The 21,299-nt window shown below is 36.8% G+C and overlaps 3 protein-coding genes across 5 annotated transcripts; all 3 read left to right on the forward strand.

Moving 5' to 3' along the window:
- The first annotated feature begins 470 nt into the window (after positions 1–470).
- Positions 471–7,928, forward strand: LOC141598752 (uncharacterized). Of its 2 annotated transcripts, XM_074418507.1 has the most exons (7): positions 471–886; positions 2,165–2,260; positions 2,392–2,610; positions 3,588–3,684; positions 4,406–4,468; positions 4,583–4,673; positions 7,458–7,928. In XM_074418507.1, exons 1-7 carry the CDS (start codon positions 575–577, stop codon positions 7,468–7,470), a joined length of 891 nt encoding a protein of 296 aa, XP_074274608.1. In that variant the 5' UTR covers positions 471–574; the 3' UTR covers positions 7,471–7,928. The 2 variants fall into 2 exon arrangements, with proteins under 2 accessions (XP_074274608.1, XP_074274606.1); XM_074418505.1 differs by lacking the exon at positions 7,458–7,928 and having other exon boundaries at positions 4,583–5,055.
- Positions 7,929–11,206: 3,278 nt separating this feature from the next.
- LOC141598755 (IAA-amino acid hydrolase ILR1-like 6) lies at positions 11,207–17,138 on the forward strand. Its single transcript, XM_074418511.1, has 3 exons — positions 11,207–11,841; positions 12,210–12,335; positions 16,030–17,138. Exons 1-3 carry the CDS (start codon positions 11,353–11,355, stop codon positions 16,819–16,821), a joined length of 1,407 nt encoding a protein of 468 aa, XP_074274612.1. The 5' UTR covers positions 11,207–11,352; the 3' UTR covers positions 16,822–17,138.
- A 599-nt stretch (positions 17,139–17,737) lies between these two features.
- LOC141598759 (uncharacterized) lies at positions 17,738–21,179 on the forward strand. Of its 2 annotated transcripts, none has more exons than XM_074418517.1 (4): positions 17,738–17,946; positions 18,638–19,180; positions 20,008–20,048; positions 20,130–21,179. In XM_074418517.1, the coding sequence occupies exons 2-4, from the start codon at positions 19,027–19,029 to the stop codon at positions 20,979–20,981; spliced, it is 1,047 nt and encodes a 348-aa protein (XP_074274618.1). In that variant the 5' UTR covers positions 17,738–17,946; positions 18,638–19,026; the 3' UTR covers positions 20,982–21,179. The 2 variants fall into 2 exon arrangements, with proteins under 2 accessions (XP_074274618.1, XP_074274619.1); XM_074418518.1 differs by having other exon boundaries at positions 18,691–19,180.
- The last annotated feature ends 120 nt before the right edge of the window (positions 21,180–21,299 follow it).

Below are 21,299 nucleotides of genomic sequence, written 5' to 3' on the forward strand. Positions count from 1 at the left end.
ATCATCCACACTCAATTTGGTTTAAAGCTGGCCATCAGCACAAGCTGACTCGGCCCGACCCACACTTGGCCCATTATTTTAGGCAATTTGGCCCGACCCGTGTCAAGCTTGGCCCGCCATTTTAGCAAAAAAAAAATAAAAAAATAAAATTTTTTGGTAAGGCCCCTCAGCCCGCCCCTCCCCTCCCCTTGCCCCGGGTCAAGCATATCCCAGCCCGGCAAAGCCCGTCTCTCCCCCGGCCTGGCCCGGGTCTGACCAGGAGAGCCCGGCCCACCCGGCCCGGCCCTAGTCCGGCCCTAGTACATGTCTAATTTGGTCTACTTGTCATCTAATAATTAGTCTCATTCCTCTCTTCATGGTCTTTGTGCCAAAAACAAAAGCAAACAAATGATTGAAGCGGAGGAAATATTGTTTTATTAAAACTACTCCCTTCGTCTAGTAAATACAAAGCTGCTAGCCGAAATAAACCCAGTCGAAATCGAACTTTGTGCTAGACTGCTAGTACCTGTATTGAATCCAAGACCAGGTCGTCTGTTCAATATTCATCACTAAAAATTCAACAAAATTCTAGAAAATGACCCATTCAACCTCAGTTACTACTACCTTAAGTTTCCTCCCAAAAATCCATCAATTTTCAACAAAAACACCTGCCGCTGCTGCTGCTGCCCAATTCAAATCCTTTACTTATAATAATGACACCCATATCAACAACATCAACATCCAAACACAAACAAAAACATTGCAAAACAACCTTAAACAATTCCTTACTAAACAATCTTGTGGGTTTTGTAAATGTGGTAGAAGACATTTTTTGGTGCCAGCTATTGCTACAACTTTGCTTCTTTCTTTTGCATTGGATTTTGACTCAAATAACCCAAATTACATGGTATTGTATTCTCATTCTTGTTTTCGGCTTTTTTTTGTATGACGATAGTTATTGAGTAAGACGGTTTTACAGTGTGAGACGATCATTTAGACGGTCTTATTCTATAATCTGTTTTTTTTAATGGGTTGCTTCTCCTTAATCCCAAAGCAAGTTTGTTGCCTGAAATTTATTTAAATGTTAGACAAAAAACATAAAGTTTCAAACTTTGGATACCCAAAACCTAGAATTAAGTGTGCACAATTCAATTGTTGTTACTGGATTAGCTCAGTTCTATTTGTTACTGTAATAATTCAGGTTTATTTATTAATTAATGGGTTAGTTTAGTTTAGTTGAAAGATTTCTTAGGAAGATAACAAGATACTCCGTATCATAGAATTCATATGAATGATTGTTTGATTGGTCCAAGTTTTGTTTAGTTACAGTTTCTGATCACCAATTTGTTGCTGAATTATTTTCAAGCAATGTGGTACCGAATTATTTTTCGGCATTGATGGGTGGAGGGAAGTGGCGGAACCAGGGTTTGAAGTTGAACCCACAACTCAAAATGCGAAAAAATAGAAAAGAAAAATTGAAAAACAAAAGGGGAGTGAAACATAATACAAAAAATCTAGGTAAACTTATACTCCCTCCGTCCCGGTCAATTGTTATCCTTTGGTTTTGGCACAAAGACCAAGGAAAGAGGAGAGGGCCAATAACTAAATGACAAGTGGAACAAATTGAATGAGAATGATCAAATTACTCATCAAGTTCATTCTTAAAATAGAAAGGACAACAAATGACTGAGACACCAAAAATGGAAAAGGACAACAAATGACCGGGACAGAGGGAGTAGGTTTTAAAATCGAACTAGTAGTATCATAAGGTAAAATAGGAAAAAAAAAAAAAAATCAGTGGTGTTAACTGAAAGTTTCAAATTTTTTGTTGTCCAGCTGGAGCGCGCCTACTAGCCCCCTATTGTGGACTGCGGAGTATAGGATTATGTATTAGAGTGCTTTGATACTTAGCTGCGTGCCCAGTATGCTCAAAAAATATCTAACACATGGTTTTCGACACATGCATGTCAATGTATTGAACCAAAGCTTGAATGTAATGTTTTACCCAAACCCCCTTTCATTGGGTTATGTCGATTTTCACTTTAAATGGGGCTAGAAGATTTAGCGTCTTTGGCTTTGGAGTACAAATGGAATGTATCAGATTGATGCTTTAAACTTTCTATACGTGCATCTATTTTATGATGATGAACTGTCGATATAACTGTGGTGTTTTTGTCGAACACAGGATATGATCAACAATATCCGCCCTCCAAGGGCAGATTGGTACGAGGAATTATTCGCCTCAGTCATGAACTATAGCATGAAAGGATACGAATCTGAGGTTAGTCAATAGTCATATTCAAGTAGGGAACTTTTTCATGTAATGCTTCTTTCTTGTATGAGTATGAGGCTCCGTCATAACTTATGTTACTATTCTCACTATTTTTATGTCAAATTCTGTAACCTGGTAAGATTGGCAGATACAAGCATGATCTTTTCAGTCATTTGAAGGGACAAGCCAAAGAAATTTTGGAAATTGGGATTGGAACTGGTCCTAATCTCAAATATTATGCCAGTGATGATGGTGTCCATGTTATTGGTGTCGACCCAAACAGAAAGATGGAGAAGTACGCCAGGCAAGCAGCGGAAGAAGCAGGTCTTGCACAAGCGAATTTCGATTTTGTTCATGCTGTACGTAATTTTAGATCTTCTATATTGGGCTATTGGCTGTGGTTGTCTTTCTAGGGTGGTTAATCAACAAATATCATATAGTAATCTCTGGTAGAAATTCATTTTTACCTCTCTTGTTTCCTTCTTGCTCATGGTTTTTAGTGGATCAATAACTCATTATTGAAAGCATGGATAAGTACATGTCATGTCACTCATGTGAACTTGTAAAGTGAGCCACTTTACATCCATAGGAAATTTTTCATTTTTCGGACAGTAGTTAGTTACTGATGTCAAAAGAGTGATTAAAAATGTATTCGGCACCGGTGCAGTGCACCAAAGTCTCCTTGCTGCAGTGGGGGTAGATTAGTGTTTTGGAGGATGGCGGGGAAGGTACAGGGTTGAAACATTTTATCCGCCGTGTGAACATTAATATTCACTTCATGCTTGCTTGATATTATTGACAACAATTTCCAAGTTGTCTGGTTTTTCTTTCTGTTATTTTTTTTTCCTGCGTTCAATGAATTTTTTTTATGAATGTTTGACGATAGAGTAACTTCAAAGTTATTATTTGATATATCTGATGAACATGTTTACTACTTCATATGGTGGGTAGTATCATGTATTAGATGGATAGCGGCTAAGTGGCATGGGTATAATGTCAAATCTTAACCAGTTCAGGCAGGTGTAGTTTGATAACTCTTATGAGCAATGATTGGGGTGTTGCAGCGATATCTAAAATGTACCTCATCCATCTTAAGCTGCGGAAAACAGATTTATTACAGCTAGAAGCATAGATATTCATAAGTCATACCCAAATTCTATTAATGCCAGGCTACTAAAAGTATCTTTTTCCTTTTTTAGCATCATTTGGGTATCTGCCTTTGTATTTTTTTGGTTTTTCTTTTACGTATGGTCGTTTCGTGTTGTCTCAACTGCTTATGCTTTTATGTTGTCATATAAGATGAGGGCCTCATCATCTGAGGCTGCTGTGATTTCAGGTGGGAGAGATTTTGCCAGTAAAGGATGCTTCAGTTGACGCTGTCATTGGAACACTTGTACTTTGTTCTGTTAAAGATGTCGATAGGACTCTTCAAGGTACTCTTCAAGCCTACGTGTTTTTGTACTTAGACATACTTGACGAGAAGAATATCAGTTTGACAGTGATCCGCCTAAATAAAAGCTGTATACTCGTAAGGCTGTAAAGGTGTGATTGAACATAAGTTACTTTTACTTGGTTACAAGTGTCAGTTGCGGGGGAGTGTTAGCGTGTTAAACTTTGGCCTGAAACGAAGTGTTGTATCTTATTTGAGAGTATCGTGTAGATGCACAACATGAAGTCATGGCAAAATGTCGAAGTAACCTAGCAGTAAACCACAGACCGTGTGTGATTCACTATCAGAAACTAGATTATGCATTTGCTCTCTGTTAATTAGATGTTGGTACATACTAGATTCTTCAATGGTTTGCCGTCAGTCCGTCACATCCTTACAAAATCAAACCTGAAGTAGATATTAGATGAACAAGCCATACAACTGGGAATTCACGGTACTTCATATAGAGTTGATCGACTACTCAATTGACAGTTTTCGGAGATGAAGAATTTTCCACGAGACAGAAGTAACAGTCCTACATGCCTAAACTTCGGAAACTCTTATAACTATCTAGCCATAATACTAAAAAGGGTTAGTTTTGAAACCAAGGTTAAAACTTGTGGTCTGTCTCATACATTAACGGTCTCATGCAAGAATATCTGTGTATTTACTCTGGATAGACACTCAAGTACTCCGTACTAATCGTTCATTTCCCTGAACTTCAGAGGTGAAGAGGGTGCTGAAACCAGGAGGGCTTTACGTGTTTATCGAACATGTGGCAGCACAAGGTATGTATTATGTATATGTAGTTACGTACCAGTCTTGCTGCTTATTGAGTACAAATTTGTGCCTGATTCATTGTTACAGTTATCAACTAATTATTTTTCTTTTCTTTTTGAAAGACGGAACGTTTCTGAGGTTGGTGCAGAACATTTTAAACCCAGTACAGCAGCTGGTTGCTGATAATTGTCACCTGACTAGAGAATCTGAGAGGTACATTTCTGAAGCTGGCTTTTCTGAAATTTCAAGCAACACCACTTCTATCCCGAAAGCCTTTTTTGTGAACCCTCAAGTGTATGGAATCGCTCGCAAATGATTCTTAAAGAATCTCAGTCTATGAAACAGTTAGTATGTTCATATATGATAAGTTGATAACCCTGAGGATCTCCTAGTACACCCAAATGCTACAAGCCTACAAATACTATGTTAGTTTTTTCAAGTTTATACGGTTCGAAACTCTTTTAGCATTTTAGAATTCTTAATCTCCTATAGCATGTAAAATAAATTGTTGTTATAGCAATAGAAATGTCAGACCTTGAAAATGCAGTCATGGGATATCGACAAGTTTAGTGAAAACTTTTTCAGTGACGAATAATAAGTCATTAAACTGTGGTGCGCTTCTTTTTGAGATAAAATAGTCATTTGATGCGAATATTTGTGCAACTTTTGTTATGGATCGTCCAAGATACGTCTCTTTATGTTGTTAACACGAGAATAAGATTATAGAGTTGCATTACTACATCCGACCTCTGGACCATACCAGAAACCTCTGGGGGGCTTTAGTTATGTTTGTAGCTGTTTTTGGATATCTTGTTGGTAGCTGTATGATTTGGAAAAGGATGTATACTACATCAAATCTACCTTATCTTCAATAGAAATCAACCATATTTTTGTGGTTGGGGAAAGAACCCAAGTGATAAAGTGTCAAGGACTACCATATTTTTGTGGTTGGGGAAAGAACCCAAGTGATAAAGTGTTAAGGTCGTGTTCTGTTGGACTTAATTTTTCCGAAACTTTTATGAACTGAACGTATATGGTATATCAGCTGCACTTTTCTGAATTGAATTTATAAGAGCTGAACTTTTTTGAACTGAATTTAGGAGCTTAGGAGCTGGAATGAACTTATAAAGCTGAACTTTTCTGAACTACACTTATATGAGCTGACTAAACTTAAAATGAGTGACTAAAGTATATCTATTTCGATACGGAGTACAATTGAACTTCTGTTAATTTACGAGAACACTCGGGTGTGAGTCAGTGTGCTCAAAATCTCGAGTTCTTTCTTTCTAGCTTATGTTTCATCTTCCAAGGATTTCGTAAATCAATATAGTAAATTCAAGTGAATCAAAGATTAGTTTTTGCGACACTTTAAACGGTTCAATGATAATTAGGTGGCCATGGGTCGGGTTTCAGGTTTGGATAGGCCCTAAATAGAGGTCGTCCTCGTTGGCAAACATGACCATGAACCGGTTCGTGAGAAAGGGGGTCTGGCTAATTGGCTCGGACCTGTCTCGAGATGGCTCAGCTCCGACAGGCTAGACCTTTTTTGTTTGCTTTTTGGCATATCGGATTTGGAGGGGCCAATCCTGAATTGGCTCGGACTTTATTAATTGCATGTCGATCACAAAATCAACCCAGAGTCCAAGGGACTTTCAATAGATAAAACACGGCACAGTGCCAGTCCGAAATTACTAATGCCACTCATGTTTGGAAGAAGCGATTTTTGGACATTTGGAAAAGATGTATATACTACATCTAATCTGCCTTATCTTCAATAGAAACCAATCATATTTTTTTGTTCAGTATTGCTCCCTGTCCACAATTAGGCTTTAGTTATGTCTCTATTTTTGGCTGTTTTTTAAGTTCATGTCGGCATTGTGGGCTCTGGTCGCCTTATCTTCTTCTACAGTGTAGTAAACTTAACTTTGTTGGCTCACTAGTTTCATACCCGTGCAAAAATATAAGGGAACTTCGGAACTTTGGCCTGAAACGAAGTGTTGTATCGTATTTGAGAATCTCGCGAGACTGAACTAACATTCCTGCATGCCTAAGCTTCGGAAGTTACTCTTATAACTATGTGGCCGTAATACTAAATGAAGCTTTAGAAGGGTTACTCTTGAAACCGAGGCCAAACCTTGCGAACTGTCTCATACAGTAATCGACTAACCAGGAGGGCTTTAGTGTTTATCGAACATGTGGCCGACCGAATATCAACTAGATTAGTGAAGTAATATTTTTCAGTGATGAATAACAGGTCATTAAACTATGTGCGCTTCTTTTTTAAATAGAAATAGTAATTTGATGAAATTATCTATGCAACTTTTATTACGGGTCGTTTAGAAAACGTCTTTTTCTGTTGTTAACACAAGACGTTTAAAGTTCCGCCTTCACGAGTCTCGACCATACTAGACGTTTAAAGCTCTGGGGCTTTGGTTCTGTTTCTATTGATCTATTCTAGCTGTTTTTGTATATCTTGTTGCCATTGTGGCCCCTAGTAGCCTTATCTTCTTTCATCATGTAGTAAATTTGACTTTGTTAGTTTATTTTATGTGAGATTTGGGAAAGATTTGGAGAACAAGTGATTTTTGGGCATTTGGTTGGAAAGAGATATACATTACATCAACTCCATCTTATCTTCAATACTCGAGGGATGCTATTCACCTTCTCCTTTACCTTTTTATAATCGGTTAAATTAATATGTATTGTGTGGGATTGGAAGGCGATTGGATGAGGTAAAATATATAAAGCGGTTGTGAGAGGAGAATGTAGAAGATAAGACAGAAAGGAGAAGGTAGAAAGCAATTCTCTAGTTACTCCTTCTAGAAAAACTCGGAGTACAATTCAACTTTTGTTAATTTACGAGAACACTCGGGTGTGGGCCTGGCCCATTTGACCATGAATTGGCTCAAGCCTAACTCTTAACCAACCCGTGGCTGAGTCGAACTAGCCTTGATGAAGGTGGACTGATTTTTTTTTTTTTTTTTTTTTTTTTTGTAGGTCAAGACACTAAAGACATGTCTTGAACCGGTCCAGTTCGTGACAAGTTGGCCAGTCTAGCCGGTGGGTCAAGCGTATTATGTCACTGGCAACCCAATTGTTGGGTCGGACTAACGTGGTAGAGTGGCCAACTCTAATGGCAGTGTTTTGGACCCAGAACTGTGGAGCCTCATTTAGTTCACAACCCACACAAACTACACACGCAAAAGGTCTACATGCAATGCAAGTAGATAAAAAAAAACAGTTAGTCTTGCTGAAGATGAGTCGGAGCAAGTGACAGGTAATGCCACTCACAAAACGGATAGGGGGGACAAGGTGGGGCACCCCCATGTGCTTCCCTCTCTCCTCTATTTGGGTCATTTGTGAGAGGAAATGGTATCCGTCACTCCAAAGTGACAGATACGTGCCGTCTTCAATGAGATTTTGTGGAAAAAAAATTGGGTCGACACAATCAACTGAGACTTCATAACAAAAAAAAATACTCGACTTAGACTGTATTCTTTCTCGTTTAATTTCAGCTCATTTCGGTTCAGTTCAGCTCTATTCATTTCAGTTTAACTCAACTTTTCAGAAATTAACTCTTACTTAAGCGCTATTCAGTTCAGTTCAGTTCAGTTCAGCTTTTATCAGCCAAAAAGAAAATGGCCTTATTATCCAATTTATAAATTCTTGTTTAACACGATAATATGCGTCGTAATGATTAACGGATCCAAATAGGTACCATATAATAAAGATATGTTTTATTATTATCTTTAAGTGATAATATTTGGATTTATTTTAACATTAAAACGGATACTGTCGTTTTAAGTAAGACTAGCTGTATCCAATAATTTTTAAAAATAAGATGAGGCCAATCTCAATAAAGGCTAGAAAATGAATGGACATAAAAGAGTGAAGAAATAAAAGAGCACGTGGTCTATTATAAAGGATGTGACATGCAAAGTGACCCAAGTAGGTTAGCATTCTTTGAAAGCATTCCCTATTCCGGCAATGTTAGTTTATTGGTCCTTTTCCCTCTTTACTACCACCAGCTTGTGTACTTATTCATCTTTGTTTTTACTTCTTTAACTTCTTTTCAAGTATAGTATAGTTGATGTTAAATCTTTGAAAAAAGAGCTTAAACCTAATATGCATGTTAATGAGTGAGTTACTTTTTGACATTGTCAATCACCTTGGGATAACTACCATGGCTATGTTCTAATCCTATGTAAGTTCATTTCAGATCGTATAAGTTCAGTTTAGATTATGTAAGTTCATTTAAGAAAAGTTTAGATTTTATAAGTTCAGTTCAATTCATACTCACTTTTCATATCTGATCATAAGCCTAATTCACTTCATCCCTTAGCCATGAGGTCAGGGGTTCGATCTCATTCCCATGGAAGTTGAGCAAACTCTTTGACCAGCCTTTTACCTCTTCGTAAAAGCATCCGCAACAAGAGGATTATACACTGTTGCTCACTGTTCTCTTAATGACCACAAAGGCACTAATGTTTACTTGATATGAGAATGAGGTTAGCTAAATGAAAGAAAATATCAAACAAGGAATATAACTATATAAGGCTTAATAAATCAAATAAAGGGAGTACAATGAAATTAAGAAATGGCCACATTTAGATAATTAGATTTAGATATTGACAAATGACAAGGAGATGATTCCTTAGTTGAATTTATTGAATTTGTGCAATTCTAGCAAGAGATGCACCTATATTGTACGAAGTAGTTTTTTTGCAAATAGTGAAGTAAAGAAACATAGTTGCATTTATCGGAGATCTCACTTAGTTTCGAATATCGATTATTGTACCTTGAGTTAGTGCTTAAGAGTTATCCTCTCTAATATTCGGTACTAAACTACTAATAACCAAGGTTCAAATATCGATACCGTATGACTGTATCAACCATTAAAAATGAGTTTTTAGACTTTAAAATTTATCTAAACTATATCAAATTTGTAACATATTACGTGGAATATGGAGTATAATTTACATTATCTTGATTTTTTTAATCCAAAACATATATTAGAAAAGTCAAGATTGTCACGCAATTATTCATTAGTTGAAAAGACAAATCATGTATTTACATTATACTCGTAAGTCGAAACACATAAATCGTAACATTAAGAGATATTTTTAATTGACTTAAGAAATTACTCCATCATTTCATGAATTTGATGTCATTTACATGATATCACACATTAGTAATATGACAGGTGTGTTACTAAATAATTGTACTATATATCATGTCAATGTACTACTCGTAGTAGCTAATAATTAGGTAAAAGTAGACTTAATGCAAAATACACACGTGATGAAAATCAATCACGTTGTCCTCATTGCTATAGTAGTACGGAGTAATAGTAATGACTTAATTGTACAAGAACAGTCGCAAAATAGCAAAACCGACCGTGGTATAAATGTGTGATTGTTATACTAGTACTATGGTGGACTAGTGGTCTAGACGTCTAGTTTAGTGTAGTCCTTGTGAGTTGTGATTATTGTTTGGTCTTATTCATGAGGTTGAAAACTAAAATATCATCTCATCATTTATGCACCTTTTATTATGGTTGGATTTAATCTTAGGTCTTGTTCTTTTGAACTGAAAGTGTTTGAACTAAATTAAATTAGAATTTATTGGAGTTGAATTGAATTGAACTGATGAATTTAATGGGGCTGAACAGAACTGAAATTTATTGGTGTTGAACTAAACTGAACTGAATTAAAAGTTAATTTGTAACGAGAAGAGAAGAGCTGAACTGAACTAAACTGAAATGAGCCGAACTGAACTGAAATGAACTGAAATTAAGTCCAAAAGAACAAACCTTAGTGACTGTACAATGTCGATTTTCATCATTATACTACTTTAATGACGACGGAACCTGCAACCGCTTTTTTGTTATTTGCTAGCTAGGTGAACGTCTAAGAATACGTGATGGCCTGCAATTAAACAATGTATACCAGGTCAACCAACCAAGGGTATGTAACAGACCTGAAGCTCGGAAAGCATAATCTCAGACCATAATTACCTCCAATAACGATAGTTATCACTTTGTAAATTTGTTAACATACAATAGTACTCCGTAGTTACTTACTTATACTCGATACTAACTCGATTTTATTAGTACTTCTCTATACCAGTTATTTAGTTACTTATTTTATTTTTTAAGTGGGTCGATTATTTGTTTACAATTATATTTCAAAAACCCTTTTAATGTTAATTTGATTATCTACTTTCATTTTAGTCGATTTCTTATCAACAATAGGTATAAGCTACAAACAACATCCTCATATCTTTAACTTATTCGCAGAATGAAAATGTAATTAAATCATCTAAATGAGAAGAATACAACGTACATAATATTCCATATATACATAAGCAAAATGAAACTATATATATATATATTGGATATAACTTTATATGATTAATTATATTAACATATTTAAACGATTACTTCGTATCTATACCTTTCTCAATAAGTAGATAACATTTCAAATTTCAAAGGAAATTATAACTATCATAAAGTATAAGGCTTTGTTCTTTTGGACTTAATTTCAATATATTTCAATTCAATTCAGTTAAGTTCAGCTTCATTCAGTTAGTTCAGCTCATTTCTTCACAAATTAACTTTTACTTCAGTTCAGTTCCATTCAATTTAGTCCAGTTCAATTATACTCTTTTAACCTGAAAAAAAACAGGGCTAAACTCCATATCAAATAAACCCATTATACATACATCACGCATAAAATAAGATCGTTGTACAATACGCGTAAAATAAAACCATTCTACTTATACAAGATTTTGTTTAATCTTTAGTGAGTAGACATCAATACGGTTCACTATATATAAGGTGCCATATTAGCCTTGTGTACAAACACATGGATATTAATTGTTGACAAAAGGCATGAACCACAAAATGATCAAAGGTGTGTTAATCATAACAATAACATTAGCACTACTAACAGCATTAGTCATAACCCAAACACTCCATTCATCTCCAACTCATAATCACCACCCAACAAACTACCCATCAACACGTACTAATAATCATGCTCGAACGTTTAAGAACGTGACCGCGGTGGCCACAACCGCAGGGATAGGATGGGGAGGTGTCATGGGCGTGGTGGAGGGAGGGTGGGAGGTGGAGATTATAAAGGAAGCGACAAAGGTGAATATGGTTGAGTGGATTAAAGGGGTACGACGTAGAATTCACCAGTACCCTGAATTGGCATTTCAGGAGTATAAGACTAGTGAGTTAATAAGGGATGAGTTGGATGAACTTGGTATATCGTACGTGCACCCGTTTGCTGTAACGGGTATACGTGCCACCCTTGGTACTGGCGGGGCCCCTTTTGTCGCTCTTCGTGCTGACATGGATGCCTTACCTATTCAGGTTAGACGATCATTTTCTGAACAATGAAAAATTTGAAATTAAACTTTAAATTTTAGTTCTTAAACTTTATTTATGATATTGCGAGTTCGCCCTGGTTTTTGTTCACCCAAACCTTAAATCGGGTTTTCTCATTAAATTTGTTCATTTTCTTATTAAGATGTCATATGGCACTATCTACTAACTTTTTTTTTTTTAGAAGGGAAGCACTATCTACTAACTAGTCTAGCTAGTACTGCAGTATATACTACTGAGTCACAAATTATAGAATAAAACCGTTTTAAATGAATATTTTACATTTTGTGACAAGTTTTATACCATAATTATTACTAGAAAATAGGGTTAATAATGTTGATGATTGGTGGATGTAGGAAGGAGTAGAATGGGAGTATAAGAGCAAAGTAGATGGGAAAATGCATGCTTGTGGACATGATGCACACGTTGCTATGCTTCTTGGTGCTGCCAAAATTCTCAAATCTCGCGAACACCTTCTTCAGGTACGATTTAATACCTCCTCCATCTCGATCATTCATATATATACCCCTGATATTTGGTATTCTTTTATCACATGTTAATTATCGTATTAAAAAAATAAAAATAATAATATTTTTTATTTCTGTTGTACTACAAATGGTTACATAAATACAATATTACTCCGTACCTGTTATTATTATGATCGATATCCGGTCGATATAGTACTATTTTTAGCAGATTTGATATTAATGCATGAATCAGAAATAGAATCATACTGGGGTATGTGGATCATGTTTGCGTTGTAACTTCCAAATCTTTGCATGTGAATGATGAAGCATAGCAATCCTTCTTTCTTTTGTCTTTTGATCTCATCAGATCTTCAATCAGTTAAGTTTTATATGCGCACATTTTTTTGATGGATAGATAAAATTACAATTATTGCATCTGGTTGCGCCGACGTATGTGTTGATATCTTCTGTTGAGGCTTTGCTGTACAGTTGTTTATTATCTATAATAGTACGATATTATCCGCTTTGAGTCATATCACGCATGACTGCATGAGAGATGATGCTCATTATCTTGGCTTGATTTCCATCATCACTAGAGTTTAAAGAGAAAAGGGATTACGCATCTGATGTATTACCTCAGACCCTTTTAGTTATTGAGCATGCATTTTTCTGAGCATACTTGAATTTATATGTATAGTTTTTGAGCAATATTGTATATTTTTAGTTTAATGTTTGAAGTAAATGTGCTCAAAAACTTTATACTAAAAGTCATAATATTTAAAGCAAAATTCAAAAACTTTATCATAGAACTCAGAAAGTACAGAATCAGATTTACTACATTATATGTATAGTCTATAAACTGGAGCTTGAAATATAAACCGATCATGAGACTATAATCACCAGCTCAAACTTTTGGTTGAGTTGATTCCTTAACATGGTATATGAGCTAGCGCGCGTGACTTCAAATCTTACCAATCTTATTTCTAAAATGAAATATTGAACCTATCATAGTACCTTAACCACCAGTTTAAGCTTCTGGTTGAATTGATTCATACACAGCTATACTAGCTTGACATAAAATGACCAAGGATACATAATAAAACGACTATATATGAGTAAAACAAGTCAAACAACTACGTAGAACATTTTAGACTATATACTCCGTACTTAATAATACAAAGTACAGTGAGTATCACCCGGTGATATTATAACACTTTCCGTTTAATTATAGGTTACGAACTTTCATTAACACGATAATCGGATAAGAACGTAAGAAAATGTTCTAATGTAGATGCGGCTATGATCACATCAACAATCAATTAAACATAAATATATCACAATCACAATAACTTAATGTTTTTTTTTCACCAAATGCAAAGAAAGAACATCCTATCTACTTCTTAAATTCCTTTCTTTTTCGACATTCAAGTTTCATGTGATTAATTAATATAGATTAGTTGTAGGCGCAATGAACTTTGGGTACGTAATCTCTATTAAATTAATTGATCAATTAACAAAAGTTAAGCATATTTTAAATGCTTAATTTTGTCTTTATTGTCTTAAACAAACACTTGTTTTAATCACTTTTTAGAAGATGTGTCGCATTTCTAAGCCATGCCCTTTTTTTTTGTGGACAGACAGAGATATCCGTTTTAACATTTAAACGGATCAAATCTTATCTCACATATGTATATATTCAAATATATATATATATTTTTTTCTATACTAATGTTATTTTATTCATACTATTTAACTCGTCTTAATCTTGGGATGAATATATCCGTCTTAAACAAGAATTTGTGTAAAATTATAAAGCCTCGTGACTTCGTGAGTCGTGGATGATTGCGAACGGCCCACTTTACTTGAGCAACCAAATTTATCTTTCTTTTTTAGGGTTTAATTGTTTTGGCTTTCAACGTCAATGACACTATATGTTCATTGTTATAAGGCTGTATGACAATGAAATAGAACTACTCGATTCCTACGTCATAACACACGCACGACTCTTGGTCTTGCTGTCGTATGGAAATTTTGAAGTTTTTAGTTAACAACAATTCTCATGAAGACGGCGATATCCATCACAAGCTTGTGACGGATACCATTTCCTCTCACAAAATACCCATGAGAGGTGAGTGGGGAAGCACATGTAAGTCCCCACCTTGTCCTCTCTCCTTTTTGTGAGAGTGTCTTGATTTAATGGGATTAGCGTCACAAGCAAGACGCTTTGTTTAGTTAAATGTTTCGAAATTTTCAAGTTTATCTTATACCATCTCACTCATGGTTAAGTAGATTTATTTCAATTATTTTTTGTACTTAGATTGTCATGTTGGTGTCGGGTTATATATATATATACTTGTGTTAGAGGCGGACTTTGGTGCGGACTAGCCCGGCCCGTCTAACCGGGTCAACATTCTCCCAGCCTGATACGTATACGTGTTGGGTTACGGGTCAATGAAGGAACGAGTTCTTTGAAAGTCGGAAATCAGTTTAATTATTCTCGAGAATAATTAAATGTATTTCGAGCTTTCATTAAAACGAGTAAGCTTCATTGGATGATACGAAATTAATAGTTGCTCGGAATATGGCTGCTCGGCTGGGCATTAATAAACTCCTAAATAAATAATAGTTTCATTTGATATGCCATCTCCATTTAGTTACTCTAAGCATGCATGACAATTAATTGAAGGGCTGTTCGGTTCCAATGGTTACGTTAAATGCGGCTATATTTAATAGTGACCTTTCATTTGTAGTTTTATTTAATTAACAATGTGTTGGTAGTCTTGAATTCGGCTATATAATAGCCTTGTAACCATGTATTAAGGCACAGAATGAATTAACAAGAAATCAGAAAATTGTTTCAATTGCTACGTTAGTTTAACGTTCGATTGTTCTTGAATTGACGCGTTCGATTCACCCTTGTTATTGTTTGATGCGTTTTCAAACTTTAACCCGATTGATAGCAATAGGTCTTGCGATTCAATCACCCATTGGTCGAGTAATAGGTCTTACTCGAACAAATATCCCGTTCGTTGTTCGTTATATTGATGTCCCTCGTTATGTCCGCTGCGAAATCACATCACAGCCCGTTGGCCCGCTCATTTGGCCCGCCCAACCTGTCGCTATACCTAGGCCGGTCTCGAGCTCCCAGTACCCCAGCCCACACTACACAAACCCGCCCAACCCGCCTGGCCCGCCCATTTGTCCCCATTTTCCCAACCGGGCCGGTTCAGGGCCATCACATCCCAGCCCGCACACCCCTCAACCCGTGGTGTGGGCTCGGGCTCCTTCCCCACCAACCCGGCCCGTCTATAACCCGGCCCAGCCCACAGTCCACCTCTAACTTGGGTTAGTCGGGTCTTTTCAAATTGTGGTTAAGTTACTTAAGTAGATTAATTTCGTCATCATTTTCAGGTTAATTGTTTTGCGTTGGATTGTTTTGGATTGGGTTAATTTGGACATTTTAGTTCTGATTACTTCTATTCGATCTATTTTGTTCTATATATTTTTGTGTAAACGAAGTCAAATAGACGATTTTGTTGCTAACATGTTTCTAAAATACTCGTACTTCTTGTTCATAAGTAAACTCCTTGATTAGTAAACCAGCCAGGTACATCCTAAACACAAAAACTTAAGAGAGACGGTCTCTCAATAGCGTTAGTGAATTGCTCAGCTGCCTGAATTAACTGAAAATGTGATGTTAATAATGCAGGGAACGGTAATTCTGGTGTTTCAACCAGCAGAAGAGAAGGGAAACGGGGCGAAGAGAATGATATTGGATGGGGCCTTAAAAGACGTTGAAGCAATCTTCGCTCTACACGTATCCCATCAACTTCCAACCGGAGTAATTGGGTCAAGAAGCGGGCCTTTACTAGCCGGCTGTGGCTTTTTCCGTGCTGTGATCACTTCTGACTCAGGCTCAGACTCAGACTCAGACTCTGCTGATACCATCCTTGCAACTTCATCCACTGTAATAAGCCTACAAGGCATAGTCTCTCGAGAAGCAGACCCACTCGACTCAAAAGTCGTCTCAGTAACCATGGTCGACCAAAGTCAACACGCAGACGGGGGAGTCACAATAGCCGGTACATTCAGAGCATTCTCCGACATGCACCAGCTACTCGACCGAATAGAAACAGTTATAAAGGCACAAGTGAAAGTATTCAAATGCTCTGCCACAGTGGACTTCTTTGAAGAAGAATTCCCATTATACCCTCCAATGGTAAACGACGAACCAATGTTCCAGCACGTGAAGAAGGCGGCAATTGGGTTGTTCGGGTCAGACAAGTTCCGAAATGTGGGACCCATCATGGGGGCCGAAGATTTCGCGTTCTATGCCAAGGTAGTACCAGCAGCATTTTACTATGTAGGTGTTAGGAATGAGGAGTTAGGGTACATTCACTCGGGACACTCGCCGCTTTTCATGATTGACGAAAATGCCCTTTATGCAGGTGCTGCTACACATGCTGCCATTGCTGAAACTTATTTGATTGAACATCCTTGATTCGAACCCGGTTATAGTTTGTTATTTGTATAGATATATTAGTTATGTTTTTTTAGTTAGTCGATATTTCCTCTATTTCACTCAATTAGCATCCTTAGACTTTTTTTTCCTCCTTATTAAATAGACGAAATGGTGTTAATTGACCAGAACGGAGGTAGTATATGTAGGTAGCCACCTTTTTTTTGACATTTACGTGTAGTGTAAATGTCTTGGTAGGAATGTTATGTATTTTGCGGCATGAGTTTATACTTTAATATTAACGTTGATTATCGATTATCATCATTGTAATATTGTATGTATAACAAGTAAGTTTTGCTTGTGACGTCTTCCAACCTATTTTTCTTTTTTAACAAATTTTGAATTTATGTTTTGATTTGTAGCAAAAGATGTACTCTTTAGTCAATAACATGTCAATGAATGTAATCATACCCTTGATTGAATGATGTACAATATCATTATATCATATGGAACGGAGTACGACTTATCGACATAAATTAGTTTGTTTTGTGCACTCCACCATGTTTTAATTTACGCAGATGTAAACTGATTTAGTTGATAAAATCATGAGATGTGAGAAAGCATGAAAAACATCAACATGTCAATGAATGTAATCATACCCTTGATTGAATGATGTACAATATCATTATATCATATGGAACAGAGTACGACTTATCGACATAAATTAGTTTGTTTTGTGCACTCCACCATGTTTTAATTTACGCAGATGTAAACTGATTTAGTTGATAAAATCATGAGACTGAGAAAGCATGAAAAACATCCTCGTGCCTCTCTAGACACAAAAAAACCATGTTTTAAGTTAAAATCTTTCCGGTTTAAAAACCGTATCAAAAATTAATGATCAAAGTCGACATTATTATACTCAAACTAGAGTGTGAGTCACCCTACATTTGAAATTGACATTTGTGAAGAAAGAATAAGGTAAAGCTAAATCACCAAGAAAAGTATACACAAAATAAAGAACAAACAAAAGACAGTAAAGATAAGTTGAGTTCATAAAAACAGAAAATAAACAACTCTTTCACTTGACATCACTGTGCACAAACAAAATTAGGGTTTTAATTAGGCAGGAAAATCAATCAATCAATCAATCATTACTCCAATTTGGTAATCTTCTAACTTATTCTTTGGTTGATTAATTTGTTCATTATGAAACTTGAATTAAGTTTGAATTCATGTGACATAATTTGTTTAATTTCATGTTGTTGATGAAAAGATAGTAGCTTTACTGTGTTTTCTGTGGTGGGTTTGCTTTAATTTTGATGCTTTTTATCTGTAATTTGATTTAGTGTTTGATTTTATTGAAAAGGTTGAAACTTTAGTGGTTTTGGTAGTGAAGGGTTTGATGGGTATGTGTCAAAAACATTGGGGATGAGCACAAATTCTTGTTTAAGACCGACATATCCGTCTTAAACAATGAAACAGGTCACATAGATCGATGAGACAAAAATCAGAATGCCTAGGGAATGACAGGCTATTGTCCCATCTACTTATATGAGGTAGTATTTGACCCGTTTTACACTTAAGACGGATATGGCCGTCTTAAGAGATAGTGGAGTTGAAAGTTCATGAAATTTCTAAATTGGTAGTGGTTTAGATAGTGAAGGGTGTATTGGGTGTTATTCAAAATGTTGATTATGAGATAGTGGACTTGAAAGTTCAGGAAATGTCACAATTCACAACTTTGTGATGATGGACTGTCATTAATTTGTTATCTGCAAATTCCACTGAAGAAATGTCTTTCTCACCCTATTTATCCAGTTACTGACATAATCTTGTTTTTCCATATCATGTGAAGTTTCGGATTACCGCGTATAGATTGTCTTGTTGAAGAGTTGTAACTGTTGCCAGGGAAAGATTGCATCTTCTTTATAGCTGATATTGCTGGTGTAGTGAAGTTTTGAAGTAGAGAGGGGTTGGTTTTGTTTGGTTCTATCAAACATAGCTAAAACGGGGTCCCTTTGTTGTGTGGCCGCTAGGCCACATGGTTCTAATGCACCGAGCAGCGAGTGGCCCATAGGGCCAAATGAGCCATATTGGCGTACAAATTCGAGTTTCTCACCACCCCCACCTAGATGGGATTATCGGTTGCAGTCCGAAGGGAATCATGGAATACAGTACGGTTCTAATGACAGCATTCAGTTGTTTGGATCTGATTCGTCGAACAGCAAAGAAAGCAGGAGTTGGATGAGAGGAGTGTATAACCAAACTAACCCGTCTGCCACTGAGAGTGGTGTTATGTATGGTAGTAGTCCTTCTGACACTTCCTTCATCCAACCTTGGACACCTCCGCCGACACAAAGTGTATATATGGATGATTTTGAGACCTCTACTAAGAGAGGTATGTATTGCTTCCGAAGATTAGTTATTTCTTCTAGATTTTATTTTTCATCTTTTTTACTTTCAATTTGTTTCCACATGATTTTCACCCTGGCCTGTGTTTTGAAGCTTATTTGTGGCTTTGCATCCGTTTTGCTTATGTTTTAAATGGCAGTATGGCACCCAATTGACATGTTATTACTCCGAATTAGTCATCTGGAGTCTAAAGTCTTCAAGAAATCTGTTCTAGGATTAAGAGGGAAGGTGTTTATTTGATTAGGTCTTATCTTGTAAAACAAGATTTCCAAACACATTACGGTACTCATAGTTCATAATACATATTACGTGTTCTGTGGTAACCTTTTCCAATCAAGGTCACTATGATATTGAATATTCTTCCATGTCTGTAACAACGTTACCCCAATATCTCATTCAAATAACGGGAGAAAGAATATTGGATGTGTATGCAGTGTTTCTTCCCTGCATAGGGATCATTTCCCGATGATCCTTAATGAAATATGCGTAGAAAATTGCATCGAATGACTATTGTTTCACAATAAAAAAGCGTAGGTAATTGAAATGTGGCCGACCCTTGCTTTTCGCAACTAACATTCTGTATGCATGTGTGCATCCAAAGGGGAATATGGAATAAAGATGGTTTTTTCTGTCTATTGACATTTTATCTTTTCCGCTCGAAGCCATGAATAAGCTTTAGTCGTATTTTATCAATGATTAGTGGCATTCAGTTTCTGAATACTTTTTAGTTTTTAGCTTCGAATGAAGATTTTCTCGATCCTTCACCATTAGTTTTGATTAATAGCACCGTCTTATTGTACTTTAAACCTTCAGGTGCTATATCAGGGCCTTTATACTTCACACCCACGATGGAGGTACTTCACTTTCTTTGCTTTATGCTTGCGGCTGATAACCTAGGTATTCACATCTAAGATTCCCCTTTTCTCTCTTTGAAGGGTACGTCCATGGTGCCATTTGATAGGGGATCTATTTCTTCTCGGTCAGATTTTAGCGAGTTTGACCATTCAGGGAAGCTACACCTGTCTACTCCTCGCAATTTCCCTGGCCGGAGATCGTTCATGTCTAAACCTATTCATCCTCTATCCTTCCCGCTTCAGTCTCCTACCCTAGAAACTTCAGGATTATTCGAGTATGACTCTTCTACCCCTCTTAGGGACACCCATCGCCTGAGCAGTGGCAGCAGCAGCATCGATTTAGCCGACATGTCTGAGCGACTCGATCCCGGTAGACCATCCAATCCTTGTGGGTCGCACAAATGTGGAGTGTGTGATAGGTTGCTTTCTCAGAGATCACCTTGGAGCTCCAGGCGGATCATTAAAAGCGGGGACATGCCAGTCACTGGAGTTCTCTTTTGCCGTCATGTTTTCCACGCCGAATGTTTAGAGCAGACAACTCCAAAGTCACATACAAGTGATCCTCCTTGTCCCATCTGCGCTAAAGTCGAAGGAGTTAATTCTTCCGAAAGTGAACAGATCATCTTTCCCAAGACGCGCAATAGTTTCCCGAGGCTTAGGGGTGTTGCTGTTAGTGGAGAAGGATCATCTAAATCATGGGGATGTATTCAAGTTGGTGATTGCGTTGAAGGGGCGCATAGAAGTAGTATGCTGCTTCTAAACCGGAATAAGATGAAGAAAAACCTCTCTCTGAAGGGAAATTCAGGCAAAGAATTTCCCGGTAAACCAAAGAAAAGTGGGACCGTCCCTTTAAATTTTTTGGGCGGAAGATTTGCTCATCACGGCACTGGTGGCTGCTCCAAGACATCAGCTGGTCTTAGCATCAAGAAGTGACATCCCATGGCGGCATGTATTTGATCAGCGGACTTGGATCATGTAAGTTTCGCCATGTCTAAAGGCTTTCGGAGATGACACACTGACACCTATGGTTATGATAAGTACTGCATCGGAGTAAATATTGTACAACTTTTTTTTTTTACTGCATTGGAGTAAATATTGCACCGGTTATGACATGATCATTGCGGTTTTCTTACTCTTCTTTTTCATTGACATCTAAGCTGTGTTTGCAAATACTAAAACTGAACCCAGCAATCAGGCCTGCTACATGCTGGTCTGTGTTGGTAAATTTGGATAATTAGAAACAAATACAGA

This window comes from Silene latifolia, chromosome 9 (genome assembly GCF_048544455.1).
Source record: "Silene latifolia isolate original U9 population chromosome 9, ASM4854445v1, whole genome shotgun sequence".
NCBI lineage: Eukaryota > Viridiplantae > Streptophyta > Magnoliopsida > Caryophyllales > Caryophyllaceae > Silene > Silene latifolia.